Raw genomic sequence first — 21,657 nt, 5'->3', positions numbered from 1 at the left:
TAGATGTTCTGTGTCCTGGATGACAGCAGAAAAGCAACAGAACATCTAACATTTCGCTGGAAACCGCTGCTCCCCGAATCACCAGAGGTGGCGAGGAAGTACAGTGGTTTCGTGAGGGTGTCAGGTAGGAGCTGTTTGATTTAAATGTCTCGTCCCGTTGGGGCACACCCCTGGGACAAAACAACCCTCAGGATTTTGTCTTAGGTCTATTATGCAGCTGCTGAGTGCAACGAGCAGGTCCCCAGTTTTTTTTTTTTTCGAGGGAGAGCGCAACTCGTTACACTCTGCTTTAAACCCTCCTAAAATGACGATGAGCAAAAAGAAGAGAAGAAAATGTCTCTTCAGACTGGCCCATCATCGTAAAACCACCCAACCCCGCACCCATGATAGTCTTAATACGTCAAGGGCACAAAGATGCACGAAGAATAAGGTTTTCCCATGAACAAGTTAACGTCATGGAGATCCTCAAGGAGGGCAGTCTAGCTGTAATCCGACCATCACACAAGTCACCACCTCGAGAACCTCTCAAATGTTTTATCATAACGAGAGATATGTTCGGAGGCAGCTTTAATTTCTCAGAATTAAATGTGGCCGAAGAACAGTCAGACAATTTTATATTATATATAATACATACATATATATATAGTTATATTATATAAAATATTATATATATATAAATCAGTTTCTCAGCAATAAACACATCGCAATCAGACAAGCAAACACGGTCTGGATGATATGCTGTGTTTAAATCTTTCATAAGATCAACCTGGTATGCCTTTAACACGGCCATGGTGTACAACGCACTACCAGCCTGACCGCTGAAAATGCATCTGATAATGTGATCCCAGGAGAGAGATAGCCCGCGAGCGTCTCTCCAAACTGAGACAATTTCATATAATCGCGTGCCCTCGCACCCGCGAAAGTAGAATGGCTCGATGTCGAGGACACAAGACATAAATATTTACAGTCTTTATTTATAGACTGTTTTATGGGACTCTTTTTGTTGTGATCAGAATAATCCGGCCACTGCACGAGCGATCGCCACGAGCGTTCTCCTTTTATCAACACGGGAGAAACGCTCGGAGGCGACAAACCCACGAGATTCAATGTCCTCTGCCCGAGCCGAAGAAGCGCCGAGGCACGCTTCGGTAGTCAGGCAAAAGGACATCGCGATCTGGAGAGAGAGCGAGCGATAAGGACGCACCGTCTCTCGCTTCTCAGCCAGATCGCACGCGAGCCCCACAATCATTATGGGCGCTACCCCAATGAAATAAGCAAAGCGAACGCGAAGCACTTTAACTGTGAACATTCCACTGTGCTCGCAATCACCATGCTCAAATGCAAGGGCAGTTCTTTCCCAAACAAACAAAGCAGTAAGTGTGTGTATTCAGTTCTGACATGGGACGGGAGCATGGAGGAACACAACACTTATTGTTTTGTTGGCTCATTTCTCCTCTTTTTTTACTTTTTAAACTCTTTGATGTAATAGAGAGAAAAAGGCTTGAGAAAGGAGAAATTTTCTGCACACTGCCTGAATAAACTAACTCCTAGCAAAGATCTGTAGCAGATAAAAGGTAGAGAGAGAGTTTTGACGTTCACACATGCACAGTAATGGTCTGAAGACAAAAGACCTGACGATGCACCTGTGGCTCATCTACTTATAGCCTCGTGTCGCGGGGGTGCGGTGATGACGTCACCGACCGAGGCTATATTGCCTCCGGGTCAATTTAATTGACGTGTTATACACAATATTCACAGCTGGTCACGATTAAAGACGTTCCCAATGCGCTGAGCAGCGCAGCATCGATTGTAGCTTTCGAAAGGGAACTCGAGCTGCGTCGAGACGCGGTGGGAATGCCCTGCGTGATTGCGTCGTGAAGCACGTGTATAACCAGTCCAATGGAAAGACGAAACGTCATAGGCGGGTGACGTCATCGACCAGGAAGCTATTAACCAGCGCTGAAAACAGACCGCGACAGCTTCTGTGCCTTCAGCAAGCGATCTGTGTATTCTGTCCTTGTCAAATTTATTGTTGTCTGTCAAGTTGCAATATATATATATATATATATATATATATATATATATATATATATATTACGGCAAAAGAGAGCAAGCAAGCGTTGTCTTGTTCCCTGCCCACGTTATATCACGGGTGGGGACACACACTTCAGCTTTGTGTTGCTTGTTTGGGAGTGGAGCATGCCAGCAGTCAGTTCTCGAGGGGGCTGACTGTGAGCATTGCAAGAAGCTGTGCGTGAGGACGCTCCGCTCCCGCCGGCCGTTCTTCGAGGAGGACGGTTCAGTGCGCGCTCCCCGAGGCGCGGGTCCCGCTGCTGCCGAGGCACGGATCGAACAGCGGGGTTTGAGACGGGCCCCGCCCTATCTCTGCCTTCACCTGTTAGATCCAGTGCCTTATCTCGGGGAGAAGCACGCTCTGCGGTTTCACGCTCTGCGATTTCCAGTTCCGAGGAATTGGTATCGTTAGTGTTTTTGTTAAGAGTACAAAACATTTATAAAAATAAAGAATAAAGCAGATGTTTATGAGTTTTCAATAAATAAATAAATAAGTCAGCTCATAACTCTGTTGAATAAAGAGGAGCATTTAAAAGGAGGTTTTATCTAGTGCTGTTGCTAAGTTAAATATTACTGGCCAGCCGGTTGTTATGAGAGTTAAAATATAAGGAAAACTCTATATCTCAGCCTCCTCGTCGGGGAATGCCGTTTCCCTATCTCCACACTGAGGTGTCGAGATCGTGGAATAAACTGGTTTATATTTATGTGTTTAATCCCCAAACTTCTACTATAGTAATGGTATGGGTATCAAGTATCATGGTATGACAGTGCCTCGGGTTAAAGAGACGCTTGCGAGCTATCTCTCTCCCGAGTCTGCGTCATCTTAACCCCGACGTTACCCACCAGCCATCATAAAATAGATGAATATTATCAAAAAAAAAAGGCAGCACTGGTGGGTAAATTATATAAGGACATGGATGAATGTGAGGATGTCAGCACTGACGCTCTTCGAGAATTGCGTCGTGCAACAGATAAACTATACCGGGGAGGGACAGTTTCGAGAAATCGTTTCTCCTCGGCGTCCTCTGGGGGGGGACTCTCTGAGGAGGGTCGCAGCGCTGCCAGTTCGGTTGTTTTCCTGCTGGTGGCCACGGAGTGAAATATATATATATACAGTTTTTCTGATGTTAAGAAAAAAATGAAGAAATAAATTATTCGGCGCCGTTCCAGAGGTTTCTTCCTCACCGATCTAATGTTTCTGAGACTGGGCGGGAGCAGTCTCAGCCTACTAAAGCTCCTCGCAGCATAAATAAAATGCAGCAAAACAGAGCGTCGCCATTTGGGCTCATCCACAATCGAAGGGGACCTGGGTGGCGGTCGCAGTCTAGCCAGTTAGAGATATGCAAGATCTGAGGACTGTTTTATCTCTAAAATAGCTGGGAGAAGAAGCCCTGACGCCAAGGCTGCAGGCTTCTGAGGGCGGTCCCCTCCGGGGCAGGGACGGTTTTGAGAAATCGTTTCTCCTCGGCACCCTCTGGGGTGCGACTCTCAAAAGAAAGGGTCGCAGCGCTGCCAGTTCTACGTTCAGGGCACCGAGGTGTCAGCGTCCCCATACGATCCTCCGAGGAGGGGCGTAGAGCGGTCAGTTCGGTTGTTCCCTGCCGGTTCGCCGCTTCAGGGCACCAAAGTGACTGTTCAACCAAATCCAGAGGCCAGTCTCGAGAGACTGGTTCCCCTAGTAGAATTTCTGGCAGCGTGGAAACTACTGCCACATATTTCTCAGTGGGTCCTGCACACTATAGAAAAGGGTTTCAGAATTCAGCTCGGTTCTCATCCGCCCAGATTTCTAGGGGTCCTCCCCACAGTGGTGGACCCCGAGCAGGCTCTGGTTATGGAGCAGGAAGTACTGACACTTCTGCAAAAGGAGCTATAGAAGGGGTTCCTCCTCCCATCCGACAGTCAGGGTTTTACAGCCATTACTTCATTGTTCCGAAAGAGGATGAGTGGTTGCGTCCTATTCTAGACCTGCGTCAATTAAACAGCAGGTTTCAGAATCTCAAGTTCAAAGAATGCTTACGCTAAATATGATTGTGTCACAGACTCAGTCCGAGGACTGGTTTGTCACAATAGACTTTAAGGACGATTACTTATCTATCCATCCTCATCACAGGAGGTTCCTGAGGTTTGCTTTCGGGGGGCGAAGCATACCAGTATCAGGTTCTTCCCTGCGGCCTAGGTTTATCACCCCGCACCTTTACAAAATGCGTGGATGCAGCTCTGGCTCCTCTGAGACTCCAGGGCATTCGCGTATTGAATTATATCGACGATTGGTTGATTTTAGCTCAGTCCGAGCAGATGGCAGTTCGGCATCGAGATGTCGTTCTGTCTCACATAAAGAGGTTGGGGTTGTGGCTCAACGCCAAGAAGAGTGTGCTCACTTTTGGCCTTCTGTACATGAGACCTCTGCAGTGGTGGCTCAGGACCAAGGGGTTTTCTCCGAGGGGAAATCCGTTTCGCATGATCAAGGTCACGCGGCGATGCCTTCGTGCCTTGGTCATGTGGAAGAAACCTTGGTTCCTCGCCCAGGGCCCGGTGCTGGGGGCTTCTTATCGACGCGTAATGCTTTCGACGGATGCTTCCCTCACGGGATGGGGGGCGGTCATGAGTGGCCGCTCGGCGAAAGGTCTTTGGGACCATCAACGTTCTTGGCACATAAATCGGCTAGAAATGATGGCGGTATTTCAAGCTCTCAAATACTTCCTGCCAGACCTGAGAGGTCACCATGTGCTTGTCCTTCTGGACAACACACTGATGGTCTCGTATATCAGAGCAGATATCCTGTTGAGGCAGGGGCTGAGGCCCGGGGAATGGAGACTTCACCCCGAGGTGGTGGAGCTCCTTTGGGAGAACTTCGGTCAAAACTCAAGTCTACCTTTCGCATCGTTTATATACAACGCATTGCTCTATGTGGTTCTCCCTGACGCATTCAGCTCTGCTTGAACTGGATGCAACGTATTAGGTGTGGTTGAGGCTACACCTGTATGCATTTCCCGATATCTTTGCTCCCGGGAGTTACTCTCATCCGGAGTAATGGATACTGTGGGCTCGGCCTCTGAGGGAGCCCAGCTCATAGATTCAGGTCTATCGACTGAGGTCGTGGAGACCATACTCCAGTCTAGAGCTCCCTCCACGAGAAGACTGAATATGCATTGAAATGGAAACTGTTCTCTGCTTGGTGCGGAGAACGCCTTCTGAATCTTGCTATCTGCCCTATGGTACAGTACTTGATTTCTGCAATGAATGTTTCTTTGCTGGGTTATCTCTGAGGAGAGATCCTTATTTCGTCTTCTCCGTGGTACATGAGGCTGAGGCCTGCACGTACTTGGATTTGCACCTGGTATGGTGATAGTCTTTCTTCACCCCTTGCCTGGTTGTATTCCTAGGTCCCTACTAAATGTGCGGGTCATTTGTGCTGCAGGCCTTCTTTCCTCCACCTTAATACCCCAGATCAGGAAAAACACAATCTGTTATGCCCTGTCCGGGCTTTGGATGCTTATGTCCACAGAGCTGCCCTGTGGCGTATATATAAGAGCAATTATTTGTCTGCTTCGGGTTACCTAAGTTAGGTTGCCCTGGGCGTTCCTGCATCTAAACAGATAATGAGCAAGTGAGTAGTTGAGGCTATCTCAATTGCTTATGAAGCGGCCGGACAGCCTTCACCTTTGGCTGTCCCGGCCCATACTCCCTGCATGCCTGTGATCGACTTGCTTCGGCTTTTCAGAAGCTGTCGCAGTCTGTTTTCAGCGCTGGTTTATAGCTTCCTGGTCGATGACGTCACCCGCCTATGACGTCTCGCAGTGTTTCCCACACATAGACTAATTCGTGGCGGTGCGCCACAGAATCAACACAGGCCGCCACATATTGCGTTTCGTTATTAAAAAAAACAACAAAAAAATACGCTATTTAAAACACGCAGCATATTCATTAAGCTGCATTTCCTTTCCCTGCTCTCCCTCCGTCTCTCTGTCACTCACGCGTCTCTCTCACAACACAAGCGATTTTTTGTCTCGCCAAGACCTTATTTGATCGGTGAGTGATGTAGTAGATGACTGAAAGAACGAGCAGAGAGAGAGGCCCGGTCGCGAGCGCGCTCCCTCACCGTCTTCAAACTGTCTTGTTCTCTCTCGCTCCCTCGCGCATATTAATCAAAATCAATTGAAAATAGACACGATGGTAAAAGATCGGAAGACCGAAGTTTCACATGAAGCATTCGGGTATTTTTTTCCTGAATTACTGCTGGGTGTTGTGCTAAAAAAAATAATAATTACATTGCCTTATCTTCCTTGAAAAGCGTTCCGTCCATTCAGCTGACATGAAAAACACTTTCAATAAACAAAACCTATCCAATGATTAAATGTTTTCTGTGTTGACAAATCTTGTGCGATGTCCTAACTGCCGGGATAATCACACAATGCGTACAAGTCCGCTAATGACACGTCCGATTCGCGAACTAATGACTCCTTTGAACCGATTCAACCAAAACAATCTTTTAGTTTAGACTGTTTGTGGTAAATGCAGTTGGGTTGTCGAGGTCAAAACTCTAAATAAGCTGTGAATCAAATAAACTTACTATAAATAATGTTGTCATTTTTTTACTCTTACACAGAATTTTTGGATTTTGTGAAGGTGTGAATCATTTTTGATTAATATTTAATATATTAAAGTTCTGTGTAACAGATTATTAACGGAGATAATAATCTCCATTAATAATCCCCCCCCCCCCCCCCCCGCCACAAATTGATTTATAATCTGTGGGAAACACTGTCTCGTCTTTCCATTGGACTGATTATACACGTGCTTCACGACGCAATCACGCAGGGCGTTCCCACCGCGTCTCGACGCAGCGTCTCATTCCCTCTCAGGGAACCAGGGTTACATACGTAACCTGAGATGTTACAATGTGCCCGTGTCACATTTCACCTCCATTCTTTTGGGGTATATCCAGAAAAAAGTATATACTGTATTAATAAAACAAAACCACATAATTGTACTAGACATGTGGGAAATTAATGTTGGAAAAAATAAATAGTCTGAACCATATACAAACTAAGAAAGTAAAAAAACGTTACTTTGTGCCCCGCTCTCCCCTACTCAATTATTTCTTTAAAGACTAGAATTTACTTGTGTATCCACATCCTAGTTACGGTCTCTTAATATTGAAAATGGCCCAATAGTTAAGCATGCAGTTTCTGGCAGTGATAAAGAGGACAGGTGACAACAAGGAAGTTTGTTAATGAGTAACCTTATTTAATGAGTAACAAATGATTTGTTAGTGTTCAGCTCAGCCTATAAGTATGTTATGACAACATTGAGAACATTGTAGAAGGAGGATGTTTCTGGGGCTTTGCAAAAGAGCAAGAGATTCATCGTAGACTGTTAAAGTGTGTGGAGGATGGCGAAGTGTAAAACAGACTGCATCGAAAGGCCTCTGTCTCTGGCCTTTGAAAAACTCGGTCGAGTTGTTGGTAGACATCCATGTGTGTTTATTTTATCAGCTATATGTGTGGCTGCTGCACTTGGAGCTGGTTTCATCTTTCTTCACGAGAGAGAGGCAAATGACATTGAAGACCAGTTTACGCCTGTCAATGGACCTGCCAAGTGGGAGAGGGCATTTGTGGTGGAAAATTTCCCACAATCTGAAGAGTTTTCTCAGCTGCGGCTTTCGTCTGAAGGCTCTTATGCCTCTTTGATCTTCACAGGTTTGCAAGGAGAAAATATATTAACTGAAGCAGCTTTTAATGACATTATAGCGCTAGACGGACAAGTGAAAAGTATGACGACAGGAAACACTTTTGAAAACATCTGTGCCAAAACAAAGGGAAGGTGCATGTCAAATGCAATTTTAGACATTATAAATTATATTGCTACTGAAATTGTTTCTTTAAACATTTCATATCCGATGAATAATGGCACATTTTTGGGAACAACCATCGGTGGCGTAGAGCTAAAGCCGGATAGCTCAGAGCTGACCAGTGCAAAAGCGGTCAGGCTTTTTTATTTCTTAGACGAGAAGAAGACAAAAGAAAACCTTTACTGGCTTGATGGCTTTCTAAAACTCCTCTCAAACTATACAGAACAGAAAACAGTAAGTAAACATGAGTGAGTTATATCTACAAGCATAGTGATACCTAGTGACCATTGAGTGTGTAAATGTTAATTAATCTAACCATCTCCATTAACTGTAAGTCAAGTACCAAAAGTTATTTGGTCAACAGTTCCAATATTTTGAGAAAATGAACTAAATCTATGTACATTTGCTTAATTTTTCTCCAGGCTATTCATGTCCTGTCATGATTTGCCCTAACTATTTCTTCACTGTGCTTCAACACAATGCAACAAATTCACGTGTATACAGTAACTATACTGAACAGTGTTTTGTGTTGAATTTCTACAGGTCCATGTGTCTTACTTTACATCAATATCGAGACAGAATGAGCTTGAGACCAATTCAGACTCTGTGATCCCCCTCTTCTCTATTACGTATTTCCTGGCCATAACCATTTCTATTCTGACTTGTTTAAGGTATTATAAAGAATTAAAAATCACATTAGCACATTTCTATCACTAGCTATGTTATTTATCTCTTGTCTCCTTCCTCAGGTTAGACCCTGTCAGGACGAAGGTGTGGGTGGCTACGTTCGGAGTGGTCTCCGCTGGGATGGCCGTGTTGGCCAGCTTTGGTCTGCTGCTGTTCTGTGGGATGCCGTTTGCCATGACCGTGGCCTCAGCCCCCTTTCTGATTCTGGGTAAATGTCATTTATTTCATCACCTAGTAGGTGTCTCACAACTGACGGCTCACCGTCTCTGCTTTCCTCCAGGTGTTGGCGTTGATGACATGTTCATTATGATCTCCTGCTGGCAGAAGACTGAAGTTCATAAAGACGTTGAGCTTCGTTTAGCAGAAACGTATAAAGAGGCCGGCGTGTCCATCACTATCACCACGCTGACAGATGTGCTGGCTTTCTACATCGGCCTCATGACGCCCTTCCGCTCAGTTCAGTCCTTCTGCATGTACACCAGCACAGCTCTTCTGTTCTGCTACATCTTCAACATCACCTTCTTTGGCGCGTGTCTCGCACTGAACGGACGGAGAGAGAAAGGCAACAGACACTGGCTGACATGCATGAAAGTCCCAGAAGCCACTGGTGATGATGGAGGCTGTTGTGTTGGTGGGGCGTATGATGAAAACACACATAAGGAATTAGAAATGCCAGTGGATTCATTCTTTAAAAACTATTACGGCCCTTTCTTAACACGAGTGTGGGTTAAAGCGCTCGTGTGTCTGATCTATGCTGGGTATTTGGCAGTCAGTATCTATGGATGCTTCCAAATGCAGGAAGGTCTAGATTTAAGAAATTTAGCAGCAGACGGCTCATATGTTGGTAGTTACTATGACAAAGAAGATGAATTCTTCTCTGCCTTTGGTCCCAATGTCATGTTAGTTATAAAGGATGAAGACTTTCAGTACTGGAACCCAACTGCTCGCAAAAGTCTTGACTTGTGTTTGGAAAATTTCCAAAATCTGACAATGGTAGATTCAGGGATTTCACCGATTTCTTGGCTGAGTAAATACATGCAGTTTGGACTGAATACAAGTTTAAATTTAGACAGTGAAATGGAATTCAAAAGCAATTTAACTGCATTTCTTAATCTGTCTGGTTTTAGTCAAGATGTTAATTTCACTAACAATCAAATCCATGTGTCACGTATGTTCATTCAGTCTGTGAACATCAGCACAGCGATCGATGAGAAGAACATGCTGAATGCATTTAGAGAAACCGCAGAAAAATGTGTCGTTGATCTGATAGTGTATCACCCCGCATTCATCTATTTCGACCAATACGCCGTCATCATCACTAATACAATCCAAAACTTAGCAGTTGCTACATGTGCAATGTTAGTAATTTCACTCCTGTTGATCCCAAACCCTCTTTGCTCTCTCTGGGTGACATTTGCCATCGCATCTGTCATTGTGGGAGTGGCCGGTTTCATGGCATTATGGGATGTTAGTTTAGACTCTGTGTCTATGATTAATCTTGTAATTTGTATCGGGTTTTCTGTCGACTTCTCTGCTCACATATGCTATGCTTTTGTGTCAAGTGAAAAGTCCTCAGCGAATGAGAAAGCCATGGATGCCATCAATAAACTGGGCTATCCCATCATCCAGGGAGCGGTGTCCACGGTCGCCGGTGTGGTGGTGCTCGCGGCTGCTGAAAGCTACATCTTCAAGACCTTCTTCAAAATCATGTTCTTAGTCATTCTGTTTGGGGCCGTCCATGGCATTATATTCATACCGGTGTTCCTGACCTTCCTCGGCACTTGCGGTAACCGTCATGAAAGAAACACACAAACGAGCTGTGAGTAAATGCAGTCGTGATTCAGAATGAATGGTCTGATGATCCTGACTGTTACTGAGATTACTTTTCTGAAAAATTTATTAATCAAGGTTAATTTCTGAATATACTATCATGCTCTAGTTTCCCAGTTTACGGCCTGAGATTAGTTTAGTGACTCTGCATGCATAGGACAAGTGGTTTACAAAATGGATGGATGAACATTTTTCTTTTTGTTTGAGCTTAGCTCTATAGGACATTTTGATTTGACCATGCAAGTAAATAGCAATTATTCTGTTCTGTTCTTATGTATACACTGCATCTCACATGTTTTTGTGTATTTATATTTTAATCAAGATTACTCTCTCCTGGATGCCATGACATGTGAGCAGAGGCAATATTTCAATATTTCAATATTTCAGTTCCTGATCCTGGTAGAATGTAAATCAGTGCTAATGCAAATAAAAAAATTAATTCATCCAATAAAAAAAAAAGGGTAATGGTTCTATATTTTATAACTTGAGCCAATGAAAAATAAATAAGTCATACGTGTGCTTACGTGAGCTCCCCTGTTAGCTATACATAATAAAACGTGTTTACAGCAAAATCACAACTACAGTGTCTAACGTCTTTACACCTTCAACAATTCAACAGTTAACTCTACATTAGTTCAAAACATGCGATTTTAGCACAAGGAACCGTGTTTACTCACATTTGAAAGCACCCGCGTCGCTGATCTCTACGATGTTTGATAATGACGTATCCTCTCGCGTGGCCTCCTGGGATAGAAGAGTATCCATTGGTTGAGCACTCGAAAATCTGGCCGGAAGCAGTAAGCCATCCGGGAACTTCTCACCTACTCTTTTATGAATACTGATGTTTCGAACATACTTTTTCTTTCACATACTGTTTTCGCCTACTATATAGTAGGAAAGTAGGCATATTCGAACGCACTATGAGTATACGTACGTCTGAATCTCGCGAGAATTAATACGTCACCCAGGTAATTCTCACCTACTCTTTTATGAATGCAGAGGATTCGTACATACTTTTTCGCTCGCCTACTGCTTTTCCCGCGGTTTCGAACGCAGCAAGTGACTGCATTTTTTGTATATTGTGTACATAGATTATTTGAAATTTCATAGGTGGGACATGAAATGTCCCAAATATCGTCATCAACGAACCTTTATCACCTGACGAAAACAAGACGAGGCGCAACGTAAATCCTGGTCATGTGACGATGACTATAATTAAATGTATAATGCAATATTGTTGACGAATAAAAACGAGACTAAATGTGGTTTACAAAATAAAAACTATGCTAAAATGTCTCTTCATTTTCGTTGACCAAAATGAGACGAGACAAAATGTTATAACGTCACGACAAATGAGAGAGTTGTGCGTGAGCCCATACATTTAAGCTTTGTCGGCTTTGAATTCTGGTTTGTGATCTGGTCACCCGATTATCAGCAAATTTAACAGTATTCCATTAGTTATTCCATTCAGAAAGCTTGAATTGTCTACTTTTAAACAAAACAATTCAAAATGAAAAGAAACCGACTAGCCTACTCTGCTTATGTAGGCTAATCCGTATGAAGTGTGCATTTCTCTCTATAGGCGCGTTCACTGCGAAGATGTCAGCATCGTCAACTTAATCTTTGCAGCCCGACACTGACACAGAAAACACTAGTTTATTAATAAACAATTAAAATGTCTCACTTATATATTTGACACATTCATAATCATTACTTTTGCCTGTTCTTTGTGACCGCTGTTATGTGTGTTTTTGGCAGCGTCACCCTCGGGTTAGCGTCACCACCGCATTAGCACCGAAAACATGGAGATTTTGTTTTAGAGAATAATCGCACAACCTATTAGATATTCTATAATTAACCCTATGAGGTCGGCAATCACGCCGGCATGATCTGCTTGCTTTTTTCCTTATCAGTGCAAAGAAGACTCTAAATATTCTGTTAACTTTGATGTTACAAACCAGTTTCATACATCAATCGATCCTGTTAAGTGTGTATCATTTTTGTGTATACTCACAATAAAAACAAAGTGTTGTGCTTTTTGCCAAATACAGAAAAATAAACACGAAGCGAGTTCTGCCTTCTCTCTGTCAGTGAAGTCAATTCTGAAACGTGTTCGAAAATGAACCATAACCCAGCAAATACTCAGTCAAACAGGCATACAGACACGCAGGCATGAAGCTTGAATTCTCCTCTTTTAAATGAAGTAATTTATATAAAGAACAAATATTCTCAGTTTATGTAATATGTTTGAAAAGTTTGAAAAATATGTTGTCGTTCTCATCTCAGCTCATTATTTTTAATTTGACCCCACCCACGAAGAGCTGCGCTATCCACGCAACTGAGCAATCCACGCAAACCTGTGAACGCCCACATATCAGCTCGAGAAAACACAAGTTTAATCAGATCATTGTACTTGTTTACACCGTCTCGCGGCGCTGTGAGGAATAATAATAATGGAAAATGTACCTCAGAAGTGCTGGTATTTCGAGGAGCAAGGATCCGACTGAGCTGAGGAATACTGTAGTAAGTTTTTTTTTCATTCTCAAGTGAATCGCGTTTCTGTGTGTGAATGAATGAACGGCAGAGATGCGCGCTGTTTACCACAACTCGCAAAAAGACGGTTTAAATTTGAATCGCGTTTCTGTGTGTGAATGAATGTTTCGCTTTTAGCAAACTGTATTGCTATACTGAGTAAAAATCGACTGAAATATGTTGAAATAAAATGTATTTGTATAAGCAACGTATTAAACTGCAAATTAACATTTATATTTCTTATAATAAAAACGAAAGACCTATGTTACAGACATATGAAAGACAACATTTCGTTGATTAGTTTTGAATAGATTATACATTTTTACTGTAAAATATCTGCCACCTCAAATAAGCTTTTGTTTGCCAATTTTTGCTCATATGTTAAATAAAGTATGTTTAGTCAAAAATAAAGTAATCAAATAATCAATCAAATCCTTAACTTTGAAATATGTATGATAAAAGGTATACTTTAGTTTTTACAAAGAAAAATTACACTTGAATTGTTGTTGTAATTGTAACCTTTTTAATAAAAAAAAATATATTTACAAGGTAGATGTAAACAAACTATTAAAAGGTAAATATAAGCCTTTTCTTTAAATAATTTTTATTGTGTTTTATTAGTGACAAATTTCGGGTGAGGATAAATATTCCAAAACTGAAAATACAGTATGAGAATTAACTGCACAATTACTAGACATGTTTTCCTTGGATATTATAGGCCAATTTGTAAGCACAATTTGTGGAAAAATAAAAAACAATTGAGATGCTTCCAACTGTTGCTCTTGCATTCTTTCTTGTGGCTCAGTGACACACCTGAATGAATGGCTCATTAAGTATGCGGGCACCATTGTCTCCTCAGGTGCGAACCACTAAATACGCATAATTTTCTTTTATTAAATCCAGACAAGACAGAGGTAATACTTATCGGTTCAAAAAACCGCCCACAGAACCTCTCACAATACAACTTTGACATCGTAGGATGTCCTGTTACTTTATCCTCTACAGTAAAAGACCTGGGTGTTATACTCGATTGTAACCTGTCTTTTGAAAATCATATTTCGTATGTTACAAAAACAGCCTTTTTCCACCTTAGAAACATTGCTAAGCTACGTAATATGCTATCAGTTTCTGATGCAGAAAGGTTAGTTCATGCATTCATGACCTCGAGACTGGATTACTGTAATGCCTCAGTGTCAAAATAGCCCCTGAAATTTGACCTTTCGATTGACACCACATTCGACCAAATAGTAGCTTCCTTTTCCTGCCACTCAGCCTACAATAGCCAACGAGAGCCCACGCTGTAAGTGCCAGCCCCTTTTGTTTCATGTTTTGTTCTCCTAAGAGATGGGTTCTCCCAAGGGAAAGACATGGGCTTCCGTTTAGGAGCAACCATGGAAGAAGAATCAAATGGGGTCCGCAGGATCGCACATATGGAACCCAGCCTAGACCCGGTTCTCAAGGATTCAGCGGTATATAGACCTGGCGCCAGACGCTCCGCCACATTCGGCCACCGAAGGGTGATTGAGGACTCAACAGGTTTTTCACTCTGGAGACATGAGTGCAACTGTAGGCGCAGCAAGCTGACAAGAGACTGGCCTCTCTGTGCTATTACCCATTTGAGGTGAGAACACAGGAGGAAACCGGCTCTGCAAGTAGGCTATAGAACCTAGCGAACACGTTGGGTGTCGCCCAGCCCGCAGCTCTACAAATATCTGTTAGCGAGGCGCCAGCTTCCAGGAAGAAGCCACACTTCTTGTTGAGTGAGCTTGCAGTCTGAGTGGGCAAGGCACGCCTTGTGCACCGTAAGCCAGTGTGATGGTGTCCACTATCCAGTGGGCCATTCTCTGCTTGGAGACAGCCTTTCCCCCTTATGCTGGCCTCCGCTGGTCTTTTTTTATTTTATTTAATCAGGGACAGTACACATTAATAGTACATAACAATATGTAACATGCGCCAGATTTAGCCAACACTGGCTAATTTTCATCCGTTGTCCCTTTTGCTGGTTGATGTTAAGGACATACACAACACAAGAATAAAAAAAAAAAAAATTACTAAAACAAAACCTACCATACCAGAAGATCTATAAATGTTCACAATTTTGATTCAACGTTAACCATATTTTCAGCTTTTTTGAGAAACCACAATGACCTGTTATTTGTTTTAATTCTTTCAACTCCGTTGGAAGTCTATTCCACTCATGTGTTCCTCTAAAAGCCAAAGATAGCTGACCAAAGGTAGTTCTTCTTAGTGGTACCTTATAATCACACCTAATACCAGCTCATGTATACCGTCCTGTAATCTGATAAATATAATCCTTAAAAACAGGGGGAGCAAGGCCATTTAGAATCTTAAAAACAAGTACCAAATCAGCATTTTGAATCAAATGTTCCCAACTTAAAAGGGAATACTTGTCTAAAATACTACAATGAGGAAAACTATTTGGCTTTTTATCTAGGACCTTGAGAGTTTGTTTATATATGATTTCAACCGGTTTAAGAAATGTTTTTTTCTTACATGTCTTTGTGCAGGTAGTCATACAGGATGTAATATATGGAACAATCATCGAGTTCATAAATAAGACTGCCTATTTTGTAGTCAAGCAATTTCTAAAAAATCAGAAATTTGCTAAATTAAATTTCACTGTGTTTATCACTTTCTTCACGTTTTTTAAAAGTAAGTTGAGAATATATTATTATTCCTAAATATTTAAATTCATGTAGTACCTCAAGTTTCTGTCCCTGGATGAATACTTCTGCTTTTGCGTCATGATCTGGGGCCTCATTTATAAACGTGGCGCCGCTTCCGACGCATAAGTTGTGATTTATAAAAACAAACTTGACGGGAAAATTTGCGCACCTGCACGCAAACTCTGATGCGTACAAACGTTTTGGAGATGGAGCAGTTTGGCGACACCGATGGTGAGCTGGAGTTAAGCGTCTTTTTGTTCACTTTTAGACAGAAAATCTAAAGAAATACAAGATAATACAAATATAATTTCACTCACCAAGCCTGTCACTTGAAGCAAATATCCATCCCTTCTTAAATGTCCGCGCCAGCGAGCGCGTTGGGCCGTTTAGTGAAACTCTCTCTGTCCTAGCGTGTATCCCATATTTGTATAGGGTCCGCTTGTTTGCATGCTTTTCGCCACTTGGCTCGGTCCAGGGCATCATCAGTGGTGATATTTACTGCGCGCATATCCTCCGCCAGACGATCGAGCCACCGCTTCTTCGGCCGGCCACGCGGTCGTCGCCCGGGTGGTGATAGATTATACGCCGTTTTCACCACTGTCTCATCGCCACTTCTGATGACATGGCCATACCAGCGGAGTCGGGCTTCACGCATCTTATGGACTATGGGCACCACGCCCATGCGCCTTCGGACATCTTCGTTCATGACGCGGTCGAATCGCGTGAGGCCGAGGGACCAGCGGAGCATCTTCATCTCCATAACATGGAGGGACTGCTCATGTTTGGTGGTGGCTGGCCAACACTCGGAACCGTACAACGCGACCGGGCATACAACGGTTTTATAAATCTTGCCCTTGAGTGATATGGGCATTCGGCGATCACAGAGAATGCCTGTGACTTGTCTCCATTTGAGCCATGCTGACTCGGGCTCGGGCGTCAGGAAGAGAGTCACCATCGCTCCGGATTAGAGAACCAAGATATTTAAATTCGGTGACTTTGTTTAATGGCTGCCCTCCAACTCTGATTGTCCCGTCGCTCTGGGTTCCGCACTCCATATACTCGGTCTTTTTGATGTTAAGGCGCAGTCCGTGCGCATCTAACCTCTCATTCCAGCCTTGCACTTGACGTTCAAGCCCACAACGAGTTTTGTCAGCTTGGAAGATATCGTCGGCGAATAAAAGTGACCAGGGCTGAGACACCTGAATATCCCCCGTGGCAGTATCCATGCAAAGGATAAAAAGAAGCGGGGAGAGGGCGGATCCCTGGTGCACGCCAACGGTGGTCGGAAATGTTTTGGACAGGCCTGCAGGGCATCGGACGGCGCTGGTGGTGTTGGTATAGAGAAGCTGGATCCATCGTACGTACTCTTCAGGGGCACCGTGGCAGTGGCTCAGTGGTTCATGTAGATTGTCTACAAACCGGAAGGTTGGTGGTTCAATCCCCGGTTCCACCTGACCAAGTGTCGAGGTGTCCTTGAGCAAGACACCTAACCCCAGCTGCTCCCGACGAGCTGGATCGCCTTGCATGGCTGACACCGCCGTCGGTGTATGAATGAGTGAGTGAATGGGTGAATGTGAGGCAATATTGTAAAGCGCTTTGGTGGCCATTGGGTCTGTGAAAGCGCTATATAAATGCAGTCCATTTACCATTTACCATTTACCGTGAGAGCGGAGGGAATGCCAGATAAGATCCCGGGGCACACGGTCAAATGCCTTCTCGAGGTCGAGAAAGGCCATGTGTACTTGCTGGTTCTTCTCCCGGTGCCTCTCTAGCAGCAGCCTAACGAAGTGGATCGCATCAGTAGTGCCGCTTCCTCTAACAAATCCGCACTGATTTAGACTGATGGAAACGATCTTCCGGAGGCGGGTGTCAATTACACGCTCAAATATCTTCATGGCATGGCAGAGCAGGCGAATTGGGCGGTAGGTATTGCATTCGCTGACGTCGCCTTTGCCTTTCCAGATCGGGACCGTTACGCTGGTGGCCCATGTTGAGGGAATGGTACCCTCATCAATGATCTTATTAAACAGTCGGACAAGAACTTCAGTGCCTCGGTGTCCGAGTAACTTCCACGCCTCAGCGGGAATGTTATCGGGTCCCGGGGCCTTTCCTTTCTTCATCTTTTTCACTGCAAACTCGACCTCTGCAAGGCTGATCTGCGGTACCGGCCCGAGAATGGGGGCGCTGCTTGTGATCAGTGGATGCGGGAATTCCATGTTGCAAATCGAGTCAAAATACTCTTTCCAGCGTTGCAAAATGGCGGGTGGATCACGAAGGACTTGATGGTTGGAGTCTTTGATATTCATTACTTGACCAATATCCAGTGTCGAGCAATGGCGAGCATTTGCGAGTTTGTAGATTCGGTTGGCTCCTTCAGGCGTGTCGAGCTGTGCATAAAGCTCGGCGTGGTGTCGGGCCTTTGCGGTAGCCACCACCTTCTTCGCTATCGACTTCTGTCGTCTATACTCATGCCAATCATCGGCCACCCGCGAGACACGCGGCCTGAATGCAGCCTTCTTTGCCTTCGTAGCTTCCTGTACCTCGTCGGTCCACCACCAGACCTGCTTGTCTATGAATTGTCGCCCTGGCTTGGTCACACCGAGGCACTCTTCCGCCACGTCACGGATCATCTTAGACATGTTTACCCAGAGTGTTTCCACAGGCTGGTCACCCTCAATGGCGGCGATATATGTGTTGAGCGCGGCAGCCAGTTGTGTTGTCTTCTCAGGCAAGCGCCACCACTTGATCTTCTCAGGACCAGTAAGTCGAGTGCGGGGTCGGAGGCCGGAGTTCAGCCGGAGGTCAAGGACTAGTAGCCGGTGTTGGGAGGCAATTGTCTCAGATGGGATCACCTTGGCATCCCTGACCAGCTTGAAGTCGCGGCGTCGGATAAGCCAATAGTCAATCTGGGTCGATCGTCCACCGCTGGTGTAGGTGGCGAGATGGGAGTCACGTTTCTTGAAGAACGTGTTGACAATGACCAGATCGTGAGCCTCTGCGCAATTGAGAATTTGACCGCCCCCTTCATTTCGGGTCCCATAGCCTTGTCCGCCGTGTACCTGCTCGTACCCTTCTCGCGCAGTCCCAACATGGCCATTGAGGTCGCCGCCGATCAGGAGATGCTCATTGATGTTGATTGATCGAACATGATCGTCGAACTGACACCAGAATTCCTCCTTCTCGGCTTCAGTGCATCCGGACTGGGGGGCATAGCAGGAGACCACCCTCAGGATCACCGACCCAGTGTCGATCATAATTGACATGAGGCGATCCGAGATGCGGTTGACCTCAACGACATTGTTGCGCAACTTCTCGCTGACTATGGTCGCCACTCCATTTCGGTTGTTTGTCACTCCATAGTAGTAGAGCTTGTACCCTTCTCCAATGTCTCTCGCTTTGGCGCCTTTCCATTTTGTTTCTTGTATGCAGGCGATATCAACACGCCGGGTTCTCAATGAATCAGCCAATTCACGGGTTCTTCCAGTAAGCGTGCCAATATTGAGGGTTGCAAATCGTAGATGTTGGACTAGCCGTTTCAGCTTGCCGCGTCCTTGGGCAGGTAGCCCACGTCCACTTTTCGCGCCGTTTGGGCGAGGACGGCACGCGTCACCTATGGGGGACGCCCTAGCATTCAGATCCAAATGTCGTTTAAGCATTGCAATTTTGATGCGACAGGAAGTTTCAATCAGCCGACGCGTCACACCGTCTGTCACTGACCACCCTCACCGTTAGCCCGATCAAATTAATCATCGGTTTCCGGCCGGCACCTCGTGGAGGTGGTGATGGGATTTTGACGCAAATAAAATAAGGATTTAAACTTTTAATAAAGAATTACATTTTTTACTTCTGATATAAACATTTAGATTTAATATGCCATTCAAATTAATGGAGAACACTTAAACATGAAATCATTACTGAGAAGTTACAACATTTTTTATATTCATATTCAATCAATAGAAATATTTGTTGTGGATGCGATGTTTTTGAACACTTTTCCTGTAGCGTGCTGTGTTTTAATGTTTTAACCTATTTTTTACAGTCTATGGTTTTAACCACAGAGATAATTGCTTATCATGATAATACAAGATTGTCTGAGAAAATTTTTTGTGCAAATAATGCCCAAGGCCTATCTGTTTCCATTAAAAATATAAATCAATTAAAAATACTATTCGACCAGTGGAAAAGATGAAATGTATTTTACACTATTTGATTTATGTATTCAAAAACAAGACAAGGATAGACAAGTACATGATTTTTATTAAGTTAATGTGTCTTGTACCATTAAACGTTATCACGTGGATGAATAATCATATGCAAATGATATGCAGATGAGGATATGCATAGTAAAACTAGGCGTTGTAAGCTCCATATATGGTTATTTTGGGGTGGAGACGCATGTGCGAACAATCTTCCGCTGACTGGGATTTATAAAGTGAATTCAGGAAGGTTCTGGCGTACGAACGGTTTTATAAGTCTGAATATTTTTTTGCGTACGTCATTTTTGGCTTTCAGGCGCATGTATACTTTTAGTAAGGTTCCTACGCACAGTTTTATAAATGAGACCCCTGGCCTTTTAGTAAAAATGTACAAATAGGTTTTTTTATTTTTTTTATTAAGATGTAAACATGATTTTACAAGCCATTGTGAAACCAGATCCATGGTATCAATCAATTTCTGTGACACCCATTTTTGACTTTTTGCATGTGCATACAGGACAGCATCAGAATACATTTGACAAATAACATCTGGAGGACAAACATTTGGTAAATCATTTACATACATACTCAACAATAATGGACCCAAAATAGAACCTAGTGGAACTACAATATTATAATCTCTTCACTGAGGTCCTGAAGCTTTGAGTTCTGTCTACGTATCATCGCAGAACGCAGAAGGGCTGGGTCTGCATGATACTAATCCTCTCAGCGAGAGGAAGACCACTCGATGTACAGCTTCCACTTCAAGACTGAAGCGTGTCTCGTAGACGTTGCTCATGCCGAAGTGATGGTGTTAAGTACCTCTGAGGGTAAGTCACCTAGAACCTCCGCTTCCCGCTCAGGGACCAGACATGGAGTTTCCAGAGGTCTGGGCGCAGGTGCCATAGGGTGCCTCGTCTCTGAGAAAGAAGGTCCTTCCTAATAATATCTCTAAAGGGTAGCATATACAGGGTGAAAACCAACGGTCTTAGTACTGAGCCTTGCGGTACTCCATACTGAACTTGTGATCAGTATGACATCTCTTCATTTACTGCTGCAAACTGATAACAGTAACTCTAATGAGAACAGTCTCAGTACCTTGATACAGTCTAAAATCCTGAATGTAAAACCTTGCAGATACCACTTCTTTCTAAAAAGGAACTTAGTCATGAGGATATTGCCTTTGCTAGTATTTTTGACAGAAAGGGTAGATTCGAGATCGGTCTGTAATTGACTAATTCTCTAGGATGAAGTTGCAGTTTAATCAAAAGAGGTTTAATAATAGCCAGCTTAAAAGTTCTAGGTACGTATCCTTATGACAATGAATTCATAATATTAACCCCCTGGGGTCGGCTATCGCGCCGGGGCGCTTTTTTTTATCAGATAAGCTTGCTTTTTTTCTTATCAGTGCAAAAGAGACTCAAAATACTCTGTTGACTTTGATTTTACATACAAGTGTCATACATCATTCGATCCTGTTAAGTGTCTTTTTTTTGTGTATACTAGCAATAAAAACAAAATGTTGTGCTTTTTGCCAAATAAAGAGTGCGATGCGAGTTCTGCCTTCTCTCTGTCAGTGAAGTCCATTCTGAAACGCGTCCGAAAATTAACTAAGTAATTTATATAAAAAACAAATATTCTCAGTTTATGTAATATGTATGAAAAGAGAGAGATGTCAGTTGTTCTCATCTCAGCTCATTAAGTGTTAATGTGACCCCGCCCACGGAGAGCGTGCGCTATTCAAACGCAAATAACTGAGGCAATCATTGTGTTTTATTAGTGACACATTTGGGTAGAGAAT

At 43.6% G+C, this 21,657-nt stretch overlaps 1 protein-coding gene across 1 annotated transcript; it reads left to right on the top strand.

The window, feature by feature from the left end:
- Window positions 1-7,403: 7,403 nt before the first annotated feature.
- LOC309474859 (patched domain-containing protein 3-like) lies at window positions 7,404-10,438 on the top strand (the record flags this gene model as incomplete). The annotated part of the gene is made up of 4 exons (XM_082137476.1): window positions 7,404-8,158; window positions 8,468-8,595; window positions 8,674-8,819; window positions 8,892-10,438. The coding sequence occupies exons 1-4, from the start codon at window positions 7,466-7,468 to the stop codon at window positions 10,436-10,438; spliced, it is 2,514 nt and encodes an 837-aa protein (XP_081993602.1). The 5' UTR covers window positions 7,404-7,465.
- Window positions 10,439-21,657: the final 11,219 nt, after the last annotated feature.

Source organism: Leuciscus leuciscus (genome assembly GCF_965113295.1).
Source record: "Leuciscus leuciscus genome assembly, chromosome: 15".
Taxonomy (NCBI): Eukaryota; Metazoa; Chordata; class Actinopteri; order Cypriniformes; family Leuciscidae; genus Leuciscus; species Leuciscus leuciscus.
Note: the sequence above shows the minus strand (reverse complement) of the source record. Positions and strands in the feature narration are given on the sequence as shown.